Source organism: Manis pentadactyla, chromosome 2 (assembly GCF_030020395.1).
Source record: "Manis pentadactyla isolate mManPen7 chromosome 2, mManPen7.hap1, whole genome shotgun sequence".
In the NCBI taxonomy this organism is placed as follows: domain Eukaryota; kingdom Metazoa; phylum Chordata; class Mammalia; order Pholidota; family Manidae; genus Manis; species Manis pentadactyla.
Window position 1 is genome coordinate 78,618,918 of NC_080020.1, and position 22,260 is coordinate 78,641,177.

The 22,260-nt window shown below is 40.5% G+C and overlaps 1 protein-coding gene across 3 annotated transcripts in view; it reads right to left on the minus strand.

Moving 5' to 3' along the window:
* RASGRF2 (Ras protein specific guanine nucleotide releasing factor 2) overlaps positions 1–22,260 on the minus strand; it is a 222,706-nt gene that overhangs the window by 72,752 nt on the left and 127,694 nt on the right. For all 3 annotated transcript variants that reach the window (XM_036914180.2, XM_036914178.2, XM_036914177.2), the window contains exons 16-17: positions 15,322–15,447; positions 12,694–12,783 (exon numbers count right to left, since the gene is read on the minus strand). In XM_036914180.2, the coding sequence (XP_036770075.2) occupies positions 12,694–12,783; positions 15,322–15,447 (216 nt within the window). The remainder of the gene's footprint in view (positions 1–12,693; positions 12,784–15,321; positions 15,448–22,260) is intronic.

Consider the following 22,260-nt stretch of genomic DNA (forward strand, 5'->3'; position numbering starts at 1 on the left):
TTTCAAAGAAACTCCTGGTGGGTAGATTTTTAAATGACAAAGTAATTAAGTAAAATCTTTTTGGTGAGTTCAGAGGTTTCTTCTACATGCCTTGATGTTTCTCTGAAGAAATACTTAGAAAAAAAAAAGAAATATGTTCAAACCCCTAAAAATGTCTGTCTGTGTGTCAGTCAACATCCAAGTACCCCCCATGGGGAATGCACTGGTGCTGGGCCCTGGGCCTGCTGGGAAATCAGACACCAACTATGAAACTCACAAAGGAAACCGGGAATAAGAGGCAGCCCCTGAAACCTCCATATAAACCAAAAGTGACTGGATCTAAGAGGGAAAGAAGTTGACATTCATACTTAAAGATGGTTAACTACTAACACCACTGGAGACAAATTAATTAATTGCATACCAGTTAATTGTTCAAGTGTGCCTTGATAGGTCAGAGGTATGTGGTTCTGAAATACCACTTGACAAAAGTTTAGTATAGTGAGCACTAGATTAGGAGACCAGAGACTTGACTCAGGTCCTATTTTTGCAATTTATGTCTGCCCATGGATAAGTCATTTTACCTCACCGAGCCTGTTTCTTTATATACTAGAAGACTTTCTATTTCACAGGCTTGATGTGTTGAGCACACATGCTGTTACTCACTAAGGGGCTTTCAAACTGTAAGACAGCATACAGTTGTAAGGGTATATAGGTTTAGGTCTTCATAAATCCATGACGTGAAGATAGAAAAAAGGGAATGAGAACATCATTTACAAATGTTTAACACTGCAGTGAGGAAGGTAAGTGAGATGGGGGCAGGGGACTCTAGCCTTTGCCAGGTCTGCTTTGGGAGTCTGCCTCTGAAGGGGACTGTGGCTTGTTTTATGCACAGGAATCAAGAGAACTGACTCTGGTAAGGTTTGCATGATGAAGGTTTTCCCTGACTAAGATGTTCTAGTGTTCTGAATTAATTCTGAATGTACACAGGCTATTGAAAATAAGAAGTAAGTGCAAAGAAGAAGTCTATAAAAAGGAGGCGATCATAGACAGGTAACATCTGCACTGTTGCCCCTTGAATGTTACACATAATTAAACATCTACCCTCAGAGTCTTTATAGCTGATTATTCAATAACATCTGAAAAAGGAAATGTGTGTCCCCCCATGACTATTTGCTACATTTATTTTTTTAAAACATGCATGCCCACAAAAACACATTGCAATACTATTATTTAACTCTATTTCAAACTAGTCTATTTCAAGTTTTATGTTAGGGTTATGTCTGCTGATTTTTGAAGCCACTGAAATATAATTTGCTTCAGTATACAGTCTTTCACCACCTCTCATTATGATGCATGTGTAGAAATCTTGGCAATATTAACTTCATCCCATATGACAGGAAGAGGAAGATTGTATTTCACATGACAGACGCTGCCTCCACTTACTCTAATCCCAGCGAAATCCCCACGCCCGTTACACACACCAGGAGTGCGCGCCCATGCAGAATAACTGCAGATCCCGGGGGAAAACTGTCTCAAAGTTAAAAAAAAAAAAAAAAACACAAGAAAACTTATTTTCAGAGAATGCTGACTAATTGGAAGAGTTTATAAAATACTTTGAAACTACATTAACCTTTCCTTTCAGGGTCACGCACCGAAGCCTTGTTATTTTGCTAATGTGACATTTTCCCTTGGTTTTCAAGTCCAGAGTTTAACAACATGGCTGATAATCGTACTGATGATTAGTACCCTGGAGTTTACATCTTGATCCTTTGAGATTTACATTATGGCTTTTCATCTAATCTCAACTGGATTGTCAGTTCTTAGCGGTAGAGACAATGCTTTCTATTTCATTTTTACCTTTCGACAGTGCCTGGTATGGCATGGGATACACATGGAAAGACCTATATAATTAATTGAAGATTAAACAAAATCAAACTTGTGCACCATTTAATCCAAAGAGTGGAAAAGAATAATACTTTTAATCCGGACAGAGGTTTCTGAATCTTAATACCAACTTCTCTGGTGAACAATCAGATTTAGACCTTTTGCTTAAAAATTTAAAGCAGCTGACATTTCTAGGAGTCTTTCCAACACAACTGGAATAGTAAGGTCAGTGGTAGCTGGACTTCCCTCCCTCTCTCCCTCCCCCAAATATCTTTGGAATCCCCTTCCCTCCATAGCCTCTTCCCTGATATCATTGGCCCAGTTTCTAGTCACAACATTTCAAGATCCAAGTTTTTAGCCCCAGAACCACAAAGCCAATGTACAGGGAATACAAACCATCTACCAATGAGGAATTTACTTGCTTCTTTGGAGTTTTGTCTTTGACTTTCAAATGCCCCATGATTCCAAGAGACCAGCTTTTCTGCTAGTTGGGATAGACTAACCCCCAGGGCAGCTGAGATGCTAAGGTAACCGTAATGTGTCACATAGGCCAGCTTCAATTTCATCTTAAAATGATAATTACGATTTTAAATTCAGCAGTAGAGACAGACAATAGCTACACAGGGAGGCTCTTCTCTGTTTGCAGAAGAGAGTAGAGCCATTAAGTTCCTTCCTATTGCTAAGCAACAGTTGTGCTAAAATCAAACTGCTCTCAGCTCTCAAGCAGCAGAAAAATCAGTCTTTTCAATTCAGATCACTATAGGTGAAAAACTGTTCAGAGATTTTGAAATATAGGATAGATTTAAGCTACTTTTAATTTTAGATATAGTCCCTCAGTTTCAAAATATTTGGTACGGAATAAGCCCAGGAAGCTCTGTCCACTAGGAATAGCCCAGACATGCTTCTTTCCAAAGTATGCTCCTTAAACTTAATTTGCTCATGAATAATTTGGCAAAGGTTCATTGACTATCATGATACCACCTATAGTAGTTATCTATTGGTACATAACAAATTATCCTAAAACTTAGAGACTTAAAACAATACACATTTATTATCATACAGTTTCTTTAGGACAGGAATTCAAAGAGGCTCAGCTGGGTGGCTCATGAGGTTGCAGTCCAGATGGCCACCAGGGCTGCAGTCATCTGAAGGCTCAACTGGGGCTGGAGGCTCCACTTCCAAGCCCACTATGACACTTTTGGCAGAAGGCCTACATTCTGGTTAACTGCCAGCCTCATAGGCCTCCTCTCATGACATGGAAACTTGTTTCCCCAGAACAAATGATCCAAGAGACAGATTAACCAACATAAATTAACCAACCACTGACCCTTTTGATTACCTAGCTCCAAAGTTATACATAGTCACTTCTGCTTAATTCTGTCTGAAGCAAGTTGCTCAGTCCTGCCACAGAAAAGGGAAGGGAAATTAAGCTCCACCTCTTGAGGAAGGAGTATGGAAGAGTTTGTGGACAAAGTTTTAAAACCACCAGACCACACAACAGAAATGTTCCTGTTCTTCTCCAAATAAAATGGTGGCACTATAGAAGCCCAAAGAATGAAATTCCAGCTTGGCCCTATATATGTAAGGCAGAGATTGGGACTGGTACAAAATCTTGTAGGTCCTCTATTCATTAGCCAGGATTCAAATATATCACTTATTAGCTGTGTGACCTTAGGCAATTTACTAACTCTGTGTATCTCAGTTTCCTCTATTGGAAAGTGAATGTGATAACTACCTCATGTATCAGTTAACATATGTAAAGCTTAGAGTAGTGCTTGGTGTATAGTGTACCCTATAGAATCATGCAACTTCATTGTTGTTGTTATTATCATGATGGTAATATGTGTAACCGCTCAGTTTGTATACAGAAGTTTCCAACAGGGAAAGCATAGGATAGGGGTTTGCAAGATGTAGGTGTGACTTTAGGAGGCCATCAGCAAAAACTACCCACATTTATAATGTATTTGCAATTAATACATCAGGCTAATTACATGCAATTAAATTGTCTCCTCAGGTCTTCCCAGCACTTGTGAAGCCACAGGCTATAAATGCCAATAAGAGAAACAACCTGAACCAAATGCTGATTGTATAACTAAGGAAAACATACAGGACTTGTACCCTTAGGGGACATTTCCTAGCAGATGAAAAGCCCATTCCTCCTTTACCATAGATGTCAGAAGCTTTAGGGCTCTATTTACCTTTGCTGACTTGCACTACTAACCATGTAAAAACAACATCTCAATAGATAACTTCGACTACACTATTTAATCTTTGACATAGCACCTTGAAAGATGTTTTAACTAAAAGCTTATCTCATCCTTTTTAATGTATGGAGCTGATACAATGTTACATAATCACAACATTATCATTGATTATTTCTCCCAATAGAAAATTCACTGAGAAATCTCATTTTTCATTATAATACTGTTGAGGCTGTCTACTATTACCAACTTTACAGAATAATGATCTTCAGTTTTTTGTAGTGTTAACATACCTATTACTGTTTATTTGCCTTGTTGCATTTATTATAAAAGTTCAAATAACCAAAAGTCCAGGAAACCAGAACGTTTTTTAGTCTTGTATGATGAGTATTTCTGTTTTAGGGTTACTGAGTCATCATAACATAGTGAGTATATTTCTGATTCATCAGAGATACTGATCAGAGATTACATTCTGAAAGTATTTTATTGTATGTTAATTTTTAAAAATTTGTTGTCTCCTCAGAGGATCAAGAGTCCTGGGTTTAAGTTGTTTTTTTTTTCTCTACTAGTATCTCCCAGCCTATGATTTTTCATCTTTAATATAAGGGGGCTTGTTTTCTCTTAGTACCTTTTTCACCACAGAAAGGGTCTGTGGAACCAGGATATAATCGTGGAAATGCACTGATGGGCACACCCTGAGCAGGAAGCTAAGGGGCTCCTCTCTGGACTGCAAGAGGCAGGGTGGGCTCTGTGGTGTGCAATCTGTGCTGCCCAGGGCCCCACACCTAGAAAGCCAAACTTAGTTTAACACACTTGGTTTAATACACAACTGTCACAGTCTTGAAATTCTTAAAACTTTTTAAACAAGGGACCTGCATTTTCTTATGGCAATGGGCCCCACACAGAATGCAGCCATTCCTGGTGAGAGGACATACCTCCATATGTAACAAATGCAGAACTCAAAAAGGTAAGGACATACCAGGGGAAGAGGCAGCAGGACACAGGGAAAGGGAAGATGAATAAGAACTAAAACAAGGTTGCACAGAAAATGAAAGATGGTGAGGGCCCCAAACGAGGAACACTCACACAGCCAACATTTCTCCTTAGACTTCTGAACACCACTGCTAACTTGGGTAAGACAGACAGACTGTTTCCCCTATGTCCTAACTAGCCAGGAAATAGGACACCAGGAATAAGGAATCAGATGAAGACAGTGAGCACAGTCTTTCCGAGAACAGCAGGTAGCAGAGCAGTGATTCTTATCCTTATTTGTGCTTCCACACCATTCAGGTACGTGGCACATTTTCCATGGATAGCGTCTCTCTTTTTGTGCCTGACTCTGGGAGGAGGCCACTTGGAACCCCCACAGAAAAGGTGTATTCTGAAGAAGTCCCTAGCTTCCACCCTACCCACACCCTATTTAGAATCACTGCAGTGAAATATCTATTTGATATTAACCTTCTGAGTTTGAAACAGAAAATCAATTCGTGATTCCTGCCTGAACTTACAATTTCAGTTTGGAAGATAGACATTGGGAAAAGCCCATATTCTGTGCCTTTCTTATAAGTTCACTCAAAAAATAGATAAGCTATTTAAACAGAGCTTAGTGTTCTCACAAATCCTGAAAGGGACTACAGACAGCAGGGTACCTCTGTGACATTAACTTAATGCATGGTAATCAATATCTTACTGCAAATTTAATCCAATTCTCCACATAGAGATAAATGCTTCCTTTGACCAGATTATGTCATTGTACTAAGGTCCTAGTTCTTGCAATTGTGAAAGAAATCACAGCTCTCTCACTGTCATCTGCTAGCCAAGTAAGAATCTTCCCGCAGATGAGTAATTCCACCAGGGCCCCGGTCTCCGGAGCTGCCAGGCTGCTGTATCTGTGCGGTGAAGGCCAGGCAGACACAGAGGTGGGAAGGAGATCAAAGAAATGAGTGTGCTGCAGACAAAAGACAGGACTGAGAAGCCACAACAAAATTAAATAATTCAAATTTCCCAAGAGCTTGTTCTTTTTGAAGTAAATGTAGGATTAGAGGCATTATCAGGGCAAAGAAAGCCGCAGTTTGGTAGTGGACAGATCTGAGCATCATTCTCAGTAGCTGTGGGAACCTGGCCCAGACCCTCCATCACTACAGGTCTCACCTTTGCTAGGGAATCTACAAAAGAAGATGGAGAAGATGGTCCCTGCAGACACCCCTACAGTGAGGGGTGCCAGTGAGCCACCCTCCAGACCCTCGAGATAAGATGATCCTGTGAAAGCAAAAAATAGTCAAGCCACAGTGTATGAGAAGAGATGGACTTCCTATAAAACAGCTCAGACAAAGGTAAAAGAAGTGGGGTGGGGGGCACTGAGGGGATTCAGGGACCCACACTAATCCTTAGGTGTGTCTCAGGAAATCGTATCTGTATCAACCTACACTCCAGCTGTAAGTGATTACAGTAAATCTGACGTCACATACTGGTGGCTCACAGCCAAATGCGGTTCACGGAAGTATTTTGTTTGTCCTGGACAGTGTTTTTAAAGAGTATGAATTCACTTCCAATATTTAAAAACAGACTTGATATAAATACCCAGATTTCTGGCTTTTCTTATGAGAAAAAAGAAAGAAAAATAGATTTGAGAGCCCTGCTCTGTATTCTGCCTTTTGGCAAAAACCGGGGGTTACTGCACAGTGGCTGCCCCCTTATACACGGAGCAGCTCTCCAGCCCCCACTTCAGTTACCTGCCTGGCCCTGAAATGGATGAAGCTAATACAGTCAAGTAGCAATCAAGCAATGTGAGTGAATCAAAGAAGCGAGCAGGCACAATCAGTTGTTTTGCACCTTTGCAGAGGTGAGAGTACTAGAGGAGAACAGTGTGTATGGAGCCCAGGAAAGAGCAGCACACAGGAAGACAACTTGGCAGTGCAACACGGTCAGGAAAGAGGGGGCCCAGGCCAGCTGGGGATCTGGGTCTGCTTGGAAGACCTAGCACAGACAAATGATGTGCAGAGAGGGGCTCCACGTGATCTAGATTGCTGTGGGCATCTTCCCTAGAAGAGAACAAAATGAGCATTCCTAGCTTTGCAGGCTCATACCAGCTAAAGATGTAACACCTCAGTTCCAAAATTCTAACTCCAAGCAGTGTGTGTGTGTGTGTGTGTGTGTGTGTGTGTGTGTGTTTAAAAATAAGATTTGGGGGAAGGGAGTTGGAAGGATGGGTGAAATAGGTGAAGGGGATAAAGAGGTACAAACTTTGAATTATAAAATAAATTTGGCATAGGGATGAAAGTACAATACAGGGAATATAGTCAATAATATTGTAATATCTTTCTATGTTGAAAGATGGTAACTCTCAAGGTGAGCATTTCATAGTTGAATGTTGTACACCTAAAACTAATACAGTATTGTTTATCAACTATATTTCAATAAGTAAACAAGACTTGGAATCATTGTTAGTTTAAATTTGGTTTGCCAAACCTCTGTTTTTCATTAACAATAGTGATAATAATGTTTTATTTAAAAATATAATTGAGATACATTCTGTCTCCAAAACTTCAACTAGCTATCTTTGATGAAATAATGAAAAATGGTTCTTATGTATTAAAAATATATATATATGGCCCAAACTAGGATACTGCCTGTAGGAAAAATAGCCAACAAAAAAGAGTCATATACTTAGCAATAAGAGCAACAAAATAAATTTAAAACATATGCTGAAAGATATAAAACATTGCTGAAAGAAATCAAAACAGATCTAAATAAATGAAAAGACATTTCATGTTCATAGATTGAAAGAATGAATACTGTTAAGGTGGACCACTTCCCCATAATGACCTACAACATCAATAGAATCACTATAAAAGTTTCACCAGGTGAGACTTTCAGTTTCAGCTCTGACATGTGAAGAACTTGCAAGTTGGCACATGTGTCTTTAGAACAAGAGAAAGTTGGACAAACTGAAAATCAATGACTTTGCTGGGACACATCAGAAAACTGAAGTTGCAGGATGAATGACCACCCGCAGAACTGGAGGAAGAGAAGGTGCAGCTGGAGAGACACAGCTGAGATCTGCTTACCTGAGCAAAAGTCACTGGAGCCATCAGCTGCTAGCAACATTTGAAATGTCATTTTGACAAATTTCTAGAGGCTGAGTGTGGACTATTGTGCAAGCAAGAAACTGCCGAGGACCACATTCTTAGGAGCCCCTATACTTCTGTGAGCTTTATCTCCAGGGACCACACCAGGCTCTCACAGTAAAGAGTGGAGAAAGATCTCTTGCAGAGAAAGGGGAAGAGCACCTGGGTATACTGTGAAATACACCCAGAACCTTCTCCATGACAAAGGGCTCCTCTCCAGGGCAAAATACTGCCCATGCCTTACCCAGCTTGGGGAGGCATATCCCGCCCATTGCAGCCCCTCCATCCTTTCTGTCTTACCCAAGGAGAAAACAGCATCATCTACAGGGGGCAGAGCTTCCAAGAAATAAATTGCGAATGCTGCAACCAGAGAAGGAGCAAACACCTCCTCCATCTAGCCCGGTGCTTGCCCACCTTGGCTCCACATTAGTATCACCTGGGGATCTTGAAAAAAAATCCTGACGCCCAGGATGTACCCGGCCCGATCAAGTCAAAATCTCTTGGGGCTAAGGACCAGGTATTAGTATTTTCAAAAACTGGTCCAAGCACAATTCACACCAAGGTCAGACCTACTATTGACTACATAAGCCTAAGTTGTTTGACAGAAGAAAAAACAGATTATGAATGATCTACTTTACACGTCCCAAGTAATCACCAATAAAGAACTCACTATTTCTCTAAGCAACTGTTACTGTGCTGTTAATTTTCCTGTAAGTGCATTCAACCATCCCTCTACTTCATTAATTGACCTTGACTTGCACAGAACAGTCAAACATATAATCTGCACGCAGATAATCAAGATTTGCTTGTGGTACTTTCACTGCCATTGTTTCTACTCTCATAAAACCACCTCATACTTTCAAATTTCATTTTAGATCATTTCATAAACTCTATATTAATCCTAGGGCTTCAGGTGTATAGTAAGCACCATGATGTGCCCTGATATGTGTATTCTCTGGATTTGCATTTCTATTCATATCATAACTGTATCCAAACTGCACCTGCAGATTCCCTGGATCAGCAGCCATCTGAAATGCACACATTTTAATTTCCACTTTAATGCAGAGCTCCTAGATTTGAGCAGATGCCTGAAAATACAAGCACCCAGCATGGTGGCACACAAGACCACATCTATTGTCCTCTCTATCGATCTTGTATAGAGTTAAAGTCCCACCACAGAAACAGGCTCTTATTTGACTGACTGATGATCACTGGGCTAATCCCCTACTGTCCAACAACCAAAATTCCCTTTAGCTGCTGTGATCCCAAGAATGATCTGGACCAAACTCAAAAGCAAATTTCCCAGGAAGCCAATGAAGCTTAAACTTCAGGACTTCTCAATGCGTACAGGCCTCTTCCAGAGCCCTGGGAGCTGCTCTAAAGGTTTATATCTCTAATTTTATATTCTTTTCCATGAGATAAATTGTATACATGTTAGGCCCAGAAATTCTAGATCCATCTATAAGTGGGCCTAATGTAATTCAGCTGCCAATCAGAAGGCAAGCACTGAATAAACTGTAGCATCTTTATAAAGTGAGGTTAACAAGGATTGGCTTAGGGCAGCAACTGTACCCACAGAATTGGGCTTTCCTTCCTCTGCAACAAGGTACCTCAAAAAAAGGCACTATTGTAGATCATAAGCAAAGGGGCATGATAGGAAAGGAAGAGATTTACCCATCTTTGGCAAGGGCAGGTTCTAGGTCCTAAATTTTAGAAAAACAGGGAGAAAAAAATCCAGGCTTTTCGAGTGTGCGTGGAAATTCAGACCCTGGGGGCAGGGCTGGTAATCCTGAGCAGATCCTGGCACACATTCCACAAATAAAATCTGTTTCTCCTGCCCTCAGGGCCAAGCACACACATCTTGTCTGGCCTCTTTGCAAGGAAAATTTTCTGTCCACCATCTTGCTAAACTTGAAATTCTTTTTAATGAAAAAGAAAGCCGTTCAAGAAATAACTAAAGAGAAATGGCTTAACATGCAAACACCCAGAGTGAATATTTCAAAGGGAAATTATTAATTCTAACCCAGAGTTGCCAGATAATAAAAACATAATCATTAAATTCTAACCCAGGATTGCCAGATTCCTGTATATTTTGATGAGGGGTTGACAGGGGGAAGGTGGGCGAGGATGAAAACAGGAGGGAACCTGAAGAGAGCCTGACACACGGAAGCCCACTCTGCCGACTGTGTGGCCTGGCCAGCAAGTGCCCTGTTTTCTGCTCTGGGCCAGAACTGCACGGCCAGATGGGCTCACACTGCAGCCGTACAAGTGGACAGGAGGCCTGCAAAGACTGATGCAAGCATGAGGTGCTCAGGTGCTTACACACCCTTCCCTCCTGCTCGCCTTTGCAACTCTCCAGGTTCTATAGTGTGTTTGGGTCAGCGATTCCTGAATCAGAGAGTGATCCCACTGATCTGGTTTGGGTGTTAACCATGACCTAGCACTCCCCTCCTTTGACCACCTGTCCACCTGGGTCTAGGTCTTCCTGGAACAGCACCATGCTCTCCCTGGCTGTCCAGTAAGTCCAAATCATCCTCTTAGCATGGCCTTGTTTCTGCTCTGAGTCCATATTCCTCAGTGGCCAGTGAACCCAAACTCTGGGATGCAGTTCCAGGCAGGAGGAATCCCCTGTGGGACCAGCTCCACAGAGTGGCCAAGACGTGGTACACACTGGTCCTGGTTTCCATGCCCAAACAGACTCCCTTTCATACCACCATTAGCCACTGGAAACTGACCTGTGTGCAACCTGCTGCCTTTACAGCAGGGCCACAGAAAAGGCCAAATCCAAACCTTTATTTCCTTTACTTCTAAAACTGAATCATGTGGCTCTGACCACATTATAGGTGACAACAGTAGCACCATGATGAAAGGGCAGTCTACTCAGCCAGGATCGGGCTACCCTGCACGTAGCAACTTTGGCTGTGGCCACTGAGCAGGCCCCTCTCCTCAGCAGCTCTTTGAAGAGCTCCTCTGAGCAGCTTTCCTCCTGAAGTTCTTCAGCTACAGGAGAGAAGCAGAAAGAAAGGGAGCAGAAAAGCAGTGTTTAGACAGCGTGGAGGACTTGGCTGTTTTGGTTACTTTATCCTCTGGCCCATCATGCATGGACAAGCCGAAGTCAGAAAGCTATTCTCTGAAGTTCATTATAACTTCACTTCAATCTCAGGTGGAAAAAAGGACCTTCCCCTACCTAGTCTCCAGCCAGTGGGGAAATGGGCCCATCCTGAATTAACCTAAAAACTACTTTCCCTCATAAACCCTAATTAAATTATGAAACCTCTGATGAAGCTCTGTACTTCCCTTGCTTTCCAAAGACAGACTAGCTTGTGAGAACAAAGGATAGTAGAAGATGTTTGCAAATCACATTTGATAACCAAATCTGCTGACAGCATAGTGGAGACTTTTTTATTCTTCCATGGAAGAAATGCACTTTCCTATAGCATTAAGTCAATAATAGCCATCACCTGGGTTGACAAGACATCAGTACTATCACCAATATAGGCTGTCTTGTGTTATGTTGATGAGATTTTGGGAGAAGGTTTTGGGAATATTTAGGGCAAAAACACCCCAGTTTGCCTGACCACATCCACTGTAGTATGTGTGGCAAAGTACTCAAGAAGTTGAATGTGTTCAGCCTGCAGATTTCCATTCAGATGGGATGTATATAACTACTATGTAAGTCATGTTCATTATCAAACATCTCTCACTCCTTATTCTTACTTCAATTTGGAAAGAATTCACACAGACAGTACCTACTAGTTACTACTATTGAATATAGGTTCACAGGCTTTGGAAATGGACTTTGTAGTAGATGAACAATAGATAATTAACAAAATACAGCACCACTTGTGGTTCTACAAAGCATGATGATTGGAAGGAAGGGGGTTAGTTTAGATGAAGACACACAGAGCAACAAGGCTGTTTAAACCACATCCAGGTTTATTTTTATTTTAACATAAGAGAGAAGAAGGCAGTGAGAGAAGAAGGCAGAGATAATGAATATAATTTTCATCTATTAAAATACTGTGCTTTTACGTATTTCTTCTTTATCCTGAAAATTAACTGAAAGCAACTCAGCAAGCATGGTGGAGCTACTGGAAATGAATCATGAGTCAGCTAAAGCAACAGTTCCCTCCTCCTCCCCATTCCACAAGTGTTCCCTTCCACCTTGCTTTTAACATTATACTCAATTAAAAGGAAAACATGAGCCATCAGTAAGTAATTTGGCTAAAAAGAAGGTTAAAGAACTCCATAAAACAACATAAGAGAAATAACACATCCTTCTCTGATACAGAAGTTCTCAAAAGTGTCACCCACAGACCACCTGGGAGACTCACCTGAAGTTGCTTATTTAAAAGACAGCTTCACCCCAGACACACTGATGCAGGATGGGAACCGGGAATCTGCATTCTATATAAGCTGCCCAGTGTATCATCAAGACAGTGGCAGGCAAGGACAATTAAGGCAAATTAATATACATTTCCACATGTCTGCTCACTCCTCACCTGGTGGACTCCCGTGTCCTGCAGCAGCCGTGGCAATTGCAAAAGCAGAAGCAGGTGAAACAGAGCAGTGGGAGTTGTCAGCCATCTGTCCTGGTTATTTAAAAGAGTAGAAATGGCATGGTGAGGCAGATGGATAGAATTCTATAATGAAAATTCTCATTTTTATTCCTGCACTGGATGAAGGGTTGGGCCAAATGGTCTGTATTGTCCTTATTAATAGGCATCAGAATTCTGCTCTAGGTATATACCCAAGAACAGAAAACATACATCACGTAAAAAGTTACACATTAATATCCATAGCAGCATTATTTATAATGGCCAAAAAAGTAGGAACAACCAAATATCTATCAGCTGGTGAATGGAGAAACTAAATGTGGAACATCCACATGAAGGAATATTATTTAGCCACAAAAGAGGAATGAAGTACTAGTACACACTACAGCATGAATGATCCCTGAGAGCATTATCCTAAGTAAAATAAGTCAGTCACAAAAAGTGATGTATTGCATGATTCTCTATATATCAAATGTCCAGAATAGGCAAATCCATGGAGACAGAAAGTAGCTTAGTGGTTGCCAGAGGCTGGGAGAAGATGGGAATGGGCAGTGATAGTTAATGGGTACAGAGCTTCTTTTTGGGGTTGATGAAAATGTTCTGGAATGAGACAGTAGTTATGGCTGCCCAACCTTGTGAATATTTTTTTAAAAACACTAAACTGTATACTTTGAAAGAGTTAATTTTATGGTAAGTGAATTATATCTCAATTTTTAAAATATTCTATGTCATGTTATCAATAGAATTTTCTTCTCAAAACACCTTCAAAAGTGGGAATGCATCCCAAAATCAAAAGGATGCACTGAATACCTTTTGCAGTGCCTTTCACTCCTCAAATCGTTTACACACAGCATTTGATAATGCTGATACCAACCTCAATGTTTTGCCTCACTCAGGCTTTTAGTGAAAATAATTCACTGTGATTCTGACCTGAAGGGTTTTTATTAGTTTGTCCCTAAAGTTAAATAGTCATATTTAAAATAAGTAGGAGGGGAAGCGAAGAGCTGCTTCATGTGCCCCAACACAAAATCATAGAACACTCTACCCTCTCTTTCAGCAGTCTCCTTAAAACATTTGTGGAGCAGGGTGGCAAGTAGATGAACGGACAAAATTTCAGCTACACAGTGAGAAAATGCATGATACTGTCCCCATTTGGATCCTCCATATTATCACAGATTGCACCTCCCTTCCTATGCTTCCATGTCTGTACAATTTAGTCATATCAGGAAAGAAACAAAGGACTTAGTTAATTCACAAATAGGATTTCCAAATAATGCTTATACAAACAAATTTCATATACGGATACAAACATACAAAAAGAGACTATAAAACAGATCCCTCATAATAGTGACTAAGAAAACAGCATTTACCTCTTGCCTCAGTAAAGTTTTATTTCCCTGGGCTTTGGTCCCAACCTCTTCCGGGAACTCAAGAGGGTCTGTCCTATGTGGCAATTATCAAGAAAATTGCCAAGGCCTGGACTGACCAAGGCTCTACAAGAAGTACAGAGATTTGGCTAATTCCAAAGTAGACCTAGAACAAGTCAGGGAAGGCTAGCTTGTCACCTTCATATTGCGGAACCACCCAAACAACAGGGTGACCTGTGACTGACCAGGGGCCTGAAATCAGTCCACTCTGCGAGGGCTGCTCCATCAGGGCAAATGTTCTGACGACAGTCTGACTCAGGCTAGCTTCCCTGGGGACTGGTGACAATGACAACAGCTTCTACCATGTGGCTAAGGCCACATATATACCATGGAATAACCATTTGGAGCACACACTCCATCTTTTGCTAAATTGCCCTACTGGAAGCAGGAGTATGAGAGTCAAAAAGTCTACATTTTACTTGGGTTAACTGGGGTGAATCTAGTTTCATAACTGAATAATTTTCCCTTCTGACTTGAAATAATTGACTTGAAGAGAATAAAGGAAGCATTTTAAGAACAACTGTTCCTTGGATATATTTATGTGAGCAATGGGGAAATAAAGGATTTCTACCTTTTGCTCTGCTTTTCCTCCAATTACAGGACATCTGGTATAGTCTAACACAAACTATGGGACATTACTTTATAATTTCCATAGCTATAGAAAATATACCAATTTCTGCCACTAACATTAATGATGATTGGGGTCCCATGCACCTGGACCTTATTTTAAATGAAACAATATTCTTAATAAGCACCCCCCTCCCATATTGTGCTGTCCCGGATGAGCCTATTTAGTGTAGACTACACTGGGACTCTTGGCAAGGTATCAGGGTCTGGGCACATTTGGGTAAAACCAGCACTGAAGTTCTTCAAATAGCATTCATCTAAGGACAGGTTTCTTGACTCACCTTCCTCCACACAAAGTGTAATGCATGATGGGGCCAAACAAATACTGGTATAATAATGACAGGTATTTTCTAATCATTTATTTTTCCATTACTTGCTCCTACAATAACATTATATTTGCTTCCAACTAATTTTCATACCTCAGACTAAAAAATATTTGGAGAGTGAAAGATCAAGATGAAAGAACATTTCAAGCTAGGAACCATCTTTTATATTTCTGAGTCCCTTTCTGAGCTCTCACCTACAGGCTGGCGACAGCGGAGGTGCTGAGGAGTTGAGGGTGACCTGCAAGGTGAAAGTTCTGTGGCGTCCGACGTTGGGGAGCTTTCCACTCCTGCTCGGTCCATAGGTGCAGACTCCAGGACTGCTGCTTCAAAACAGTGTGTATTTTAACAACCAGGCCATAAATTCAAGAGTTTCTTTTCATTATCATTCATGCAAACACAAAAGTTTGTTATGAAAAATAAGCATTTCATATTCATCTACATTTTTAAAGGGCTTTAATGTGAAATTGCATCATTCCTTCTGGCAGAATGCTAATGACACTAAATCAGAATACAATGTCTTCTCTTCCCCTGTCTTGGTGACTGGGCTAAGCTTGGCTGTCCCTACTCCCTTCCGTCCAAATAACAGAGGTGTTAAAAAGAACAGGGGATATGTTGTGGTTCCCCAGCCACCCAGAATGTTTCTGCTTTCTTGGATGGGGAAAGAGGGACTCTTCCAAACAGTGAATCAGACTGGGATCACTATAGGGATTTCACTGGTTTTTTGCTTGGGTGGCTCCTGAAACCAACTGAAATTTGAATCATTACCAATGGGCCCCCCCAAGGAGCTCTGGGGTACCTAAGGATCCAGAGCACCATTATCCAAAATGGTAGCACTAGCCGAATTAGGCTAGGCAAATCTAAATTAAAATTATGTTAAATTATATTTCAGTTCCTTATTTGCATGAGCCACATTTCAGGTGCTCACAGTACCACCTGTGGTTGGTGGCTACAGTACTGGACAGCAGATATAAAGCATTTCCACTTCCCAAAACATTCTATTGGATAGCGCCGATCTAAAGCTACAGACCAGCAGGAGACAAGTGGAAATTTTTATAGTGAGCTGTTGAGAGAGTTTAAGATATTTTGAGCCTCTTCAACTGCAGCAAAGATCCAGTGAATAAAAGGCACATTATTCTAGGGTCACAGTTAGACTACTACTGATGATGTTTCCACACCCCTCCTCCCTGGCATATTAACTAGATAAAACTATAACTTTGTATGTGTTCTTTCAAGGAAAGCACTAAAAAATTTCATAAATTTCCAACAACTCTTCCATTTCTTTTCCTTGGGCTTTTCATTAACTAATAACTATGTTACTTCCACTAATTTTTTTTTCTTTCAGTTTTTAAATACATTTATTTTCCTGTGTGAAATCTTCAGAGAATTTGATGTTACTTGATGATATAAGAGGAGAACATTTACAAAAATTGTGGGGAGGTGTTAATGCCCTTCTTATGTAGAACATGTCTTTCCTGGAATAGCTACAGAAAAGGTCAGAGGTCTAATGTTTTCATCCAGAGACAGATCATGTTCTAGCTGATTTTTAATGTGATAAAAATTCACCTTTGAAGAGTGGTATAGCAAGAATTGGAATGTGTCCAACACGGGCCTCCCTGAGACCCGAGACCAAGTAGCTTTGTTTGTTTCTATGCTCATAAAGCTCATAAATGCTGTGTACACCCCTCAGTCCTGCCCGTGAATACCTCCACTAATTTTACATTTCCCTTGTCAGCAGAACTACTCAACACCCTTTGCCATCCTATTCAAGATTGCACTCAGTAAACTTTGCAGAACCCCTAATGACTTCATATAAAGCCATTTTTACACTTGCATGTGATTTTCTCCCTTAAAATTATAGCCACAATTTGGCTCCTTTGAGACACAAAGGGGCCAGAGAAGGGAAATGGTTCGAATCTTTTCTTGAATGACATAATTACAGTAAAGCTGGCAACGATGCAGGATGCAGACAAAAAAAATCAGTGCTTAGCTGTTAGTTTTATTATTTTCTAAATAACTCCCTCAAATTTCAGTAACGGAAGGCATCTGCTCTGCAAGAGCAAGCAGAATATCAAATGCATGTCCTTGATCTGATTCAACCATTCATTCCTCTGAGGCAAATGAGAAAATCATTTAGTCAGCAATTACACTGAACCCCAAAACTTCCCATTGAGAGAGTTGGACAGGCCTCCTGAATGTCCACTGAAAGAACAGGAAAGCAAAGAACACTGCAAAAACCAAAAAAGCACCTACAGAGAGAGGAAACCATGCCAGCACGGTGGGGAGAAAGAAGCATTTCCTTCTGGCATGTTCACTTTCAATCAAGTTCCATGCAAACAGCTTTGCCTGCAGGATGAGTGGGCAGATGTGGGCTCAAAACAAATGCTAAAATTGGGAGCACTTTCAGCCCACAGGCAGGCAATTTTCAAACTAAGAACACAGAAACAGACACTAGTGATGTGGGTGTGCAGCAACGCAGAGGTGAGGTTGCCCGCGAACACTGATTGGGTAGGGGGCCCAGACACAGTGCACAGCCCTGTGACTCGCCCTTCGTGCCTTTGTCCGTCTGACTTTTGTTGAGATCCCATCATTGAGGGCAGTCTGGATGTGAGTTGGGCTAATGTTTGTGCTCATTACAAGAATCCAGGGTAGAAGAAGGTGGGGACTGCCTAGTAGGAAAAAAGGAAAGTCCTAATAAATATCGGTGAGCCTGGAACAGATCTGGGGACTGGGTTAGGGGGAGGGGTGGATGATATATTGCATTGTCTTTTCCCTCAGAAGTTCATAGCTTTGCTCATTTTGAGGGATATTTCATATTCTTGTCATGTCATTTAAGTCCTTCTGCCAGGAAATAGTGCAAGGCTGGAATTATAATTGCAACAAAGGGCACTAGCATTTTTCAACAAGCATACCCTGAAACTGCCTTGCTAATCACACCCAGGGCCTTCATGTGGACCTAATGGACAAAGCTGGTATTATGCAATGAGCTTGTACAGAGTTGTATCCTCTAGTGAAAAGCAGAAAATGTATAAACTGTTGGCACAGGATTCTTATTCAAGTTTGCCAACTGCTTTAAGTGTTAATATTATGCAAAGTGCACGCAAACATCTTTCAAATTAAAGACAGATCAGCATCTCCCTTTTCTTTGCCAACTGGAATTTTCAAGACAGAGTTATTAGAGCAGCACTCTTGGCTTCCACAGACATCAAACATACACACACACACACACACACACACACACACACACATGCTGAACTTGTCAGACCAACACTGAAGTGTTTTACTAATGACTTTCCTAGGACTGTTCATACTGAACCTTCTACTTACAGTGCTTCCTTTACAAAGATCCACAGGAAAAATTGTGCTTGTACACCAATCTTTTCTTAGGTTCCAATATGAATCATGTAATTGATCAGGGCATCTCTGGGAAATGCAGAGGACCACACAGTATTCTTTTGTTCACTGACCATACCCTTGGCCTCACACAATTTTTCTTCATGGCCTAATTTCCTCATTTATTTAATTCTTAATCCAGTTGTACCACGTGCCCGTTTGAGCTACCATCTTAAATAGTTTTAAGAACAAGATGAGAAGTAAATATATTAAGAGCGATCAGAAGACCACTACAGTAAGGGAAAAGAAAGAAAGATACAAAGAAGGAGCTGGGAACAAAGTGCTTCATGAAAAGACTTGGGGCACAGTCATGACAAAAATGAGAGATAAGGGTGTGTGTATTAGTGGGTGGGAGTGACTAAGAAACAGAGGACAGTGGAGCTGACATGTCTGGAGCAGAGGTTGGCTCTAACATGCCCCATCCAGTGCCATGGGCCCTGCCTGGACACAATGATGGAACTTCCCCACCACCCAGAGTAAGAGGAGCTCTGAATTTAACCTGGAACAGCAAAATGACATTTGTAACCTGTGAACCATGTGGATAAACTAACCCTTGAAAACCTTACTGCAAATCATTTGTTTTGGGAAAATCCGATGAGAAACAGAAGCATTAAGCCCTCAACTTTATCTACTTCTCTAAGGTGAAACAGAACGTACCATCTTTGCTACACTATTCACGGGCTCTCCATCTGCGGGCCCAGGTCACCAGTGATTGATGCTGCCAAGTGACAAACTCTCCAGTGGCCACTAGCTATATCCGTGGGGACCCCACCCATGTCCAACATCCACACTGACAAGTCTTTACAGCCTTTTCAGTGACCTTCTCAGGGAGCTTGATCCAGATCTTTCTCATGTATCTTGGGTTCCCTGAGTCTACCTTGCTCCAGGGAAAGAACTTCTGATTCTTACCAGTGACCACTCCTCCATCCTAGAGTAAGCCCAAAAAGTTTTAGGACATAGCATTGAACCATCACTATACACACAGGACTCAGGCTTTGAAGAATAGAACTGGAGAACTTGGTGGCCAACATGGAACAATCTGTGTCTAGCAAGTTAAAGTGGAAGAATTGATTATAGTGGGCAATAGGCAGCTTGATTGAGGACCTCTAGAACTATGACATGTATTTAGACCATAATACAGAAAAGAATAGATTTTCTTTAGCTTCCCTGTTAAAAAAGAAAAATAATATCCATACTACTAGGCTTTAGCCAAATTAAAATGCAATCTCTGGAGAATTACAAAAAAGAAAAAAGATTCTCACCTCACACACTTTAGGATGGCCACTATTAAAAAAACATAAAAACATAAAATAAGAAGTGTTGGCGAGTGTGTAGAGAAATTGGAACCCTGTGCACTGTTGGTGGGGATATAAAATGGTGCAGTCACTATGCAAAACAGAATGGAGAGTCCGCAAAAATAAAATCTGAATTATCATATGACCGAACAATCTCACTTCTGGATATATATCCAAAAGAATTAAAAGCAGAATTTCAACAGATATTTGCACATTCATGATCTTTGCAGCATCATTCACAATAGCCAAGAGATATAAGCAACCCAAATGTCCATGAGAAGATGAATAGGAAAAGAAAATATGGAATATCTATATCTACATCTGTCTATCTACATACATATACACATATATTATCAGCCTTAAAAAAGAGAAACCCTGGCACATGCTACAGCATAAATGAATCTTGAGACATGGTGCTAAGTGAAATAAGCCAACCACAAAAAGACAAATACTATGATTCCGTTTACATGAAGAAATCAAACCCATAGAAACAGAAAGCAGGTGGTAGTTGCCAGGGGCTGAAGGGAAAGATAAATGGGGAGTTGTTCAATGGGTATAGAGTTTCCATTTTGCAAGATGAAAAAGTTCTGGAGATTATTGTACAACAATGTGAATGGTCTTAACCCTAGTGAACTATACACTTAAAAATAGTTAAGATTGTAAAAAAAGAAGAAGAAGGAAAAGGAGAAGGAGAAAAAAGAAAATGAGATGGAAAAGAAAGATTCTTTAGGAGAGTTAAAAAAAAAGTACTCAGTGCTAGAGAGCCCTAGGAAAACTAGTAACAGGGCTGCACATGGTATCAGAACTGGACAAAAGCTGTTTTTTTCAGTAGGAAAGATATCTCTTGCTCTTAGAAATGGCTTTTACCATTAGCGGTTAACACTGGCCCTTTGATCATATGTTCTCTTTGCCCGTAAGTTCAACTGTGTCCAACCCACTGATCTGTTCTTCTTGGCTCATGTCAGTAACATGTTCTGATTCTGCTCAGCCAGACATGATCTCTCCTGCTTTTCACCATCCAGAACACTTTTGTCTATACCCCTTATACTACCTGTCCTTATATTTATGTGGTGTCTATCACCTACACATAACTAGAGTATAAGGGGCCAGGCACCATCTTATTTACCATTTTGGACCCTGTAGCACAGCATCCTACACAGAGAAGGCCATGCAATGACTCTTGGATAGACTTTACTGTGTTTTCATTCTACCCCTAGGGGCAATCAAACCAGTCTCAGAGCCATGAATGTCTGACACTAACATGCTTATTCCCAAAGCTCTCCTAACTCATCAATGTGATACACCACATTAACAAAAGGAAGGATAAAAACAATATGATTATCTGGACAGATGGAAAAAAAAGGCATTTGACAAAATTCAATATCCATTCATGATAAAAACTCTCAAGAAAGTAGGTATAGAGGGAATATACCTCAACATAATAAAGGCCATACATGGCAAACCCATAGCCAACATCACACTCAACGGCAAAAAGTGAAAAGCTTTTCCTCTAAGATCAGGAACAAGATTAGGGTGCTCAACTCTCACCACCTTTATTAAACATAATACTGGAGGTCTTAGCCATAGCAGCCAGAAAGGATAAAGAGATAAAAGGCATCCAAATTGGTAAGGAAGAAGTAAAACTGTCATTATTTGCAGATGACATGATACTATATACAGAAAACCCTAAGGACTCCACCAAAAAACTATGAAAACCAATAAATGAATTCAGCAAAGTTGCAGGATACAAAATCAATATACAGAAACTATTGCATTCCTATGTACTAACAATCAACTAGCAGAAAGAGAAATCATTAAAGCAATTCCATTTACAATTACATCAAAAAGAATAAAATATCTAGAAATAAACCTGACCAAGGAGGTGGAAGACCTGTTCTCTGAAAACTATAAGATACTGAAGACAGATATTGAAGAAGGCACAAATAAATGGAAATCTTTCTCATGCTAATGGATAAGAAGAATTAATATTGTCAGAATGGCAACACTGCCCAAAGCAATTCACAGATTCAATGCAATCCCTATCAAAATACCAATGGCATTTTTCAATGAACTAGAGAAAAATAATTCTAAAATTTATATGGAACCAAAAAATTTAAGTAGCCAAAAGCAATATAGAGAAAGAAGAGTAAAGCTAGGGGTATCACACTCCTATATTTCAAGCTATAGCACAAAGCTATAGTAACCAAAACAGTAATGGTATTGGCACAAGAAAAGACCCATAGATCAATGGAACAGAAGAGAAAAGCCAGAAATAAACCCATACATATAGGGTCAATTAATATGTGATAAAGGAGCCATGAATATACAGTGAGGAAAAGACAGTCTCTTCAACGAATGGTGTTGAGAAAACTGAACAGCCGCATGTAAGGGAACAAACTAGATCACTGTCTCACGCCATACACAAAAGTAAACTCTAAATGGATTAAA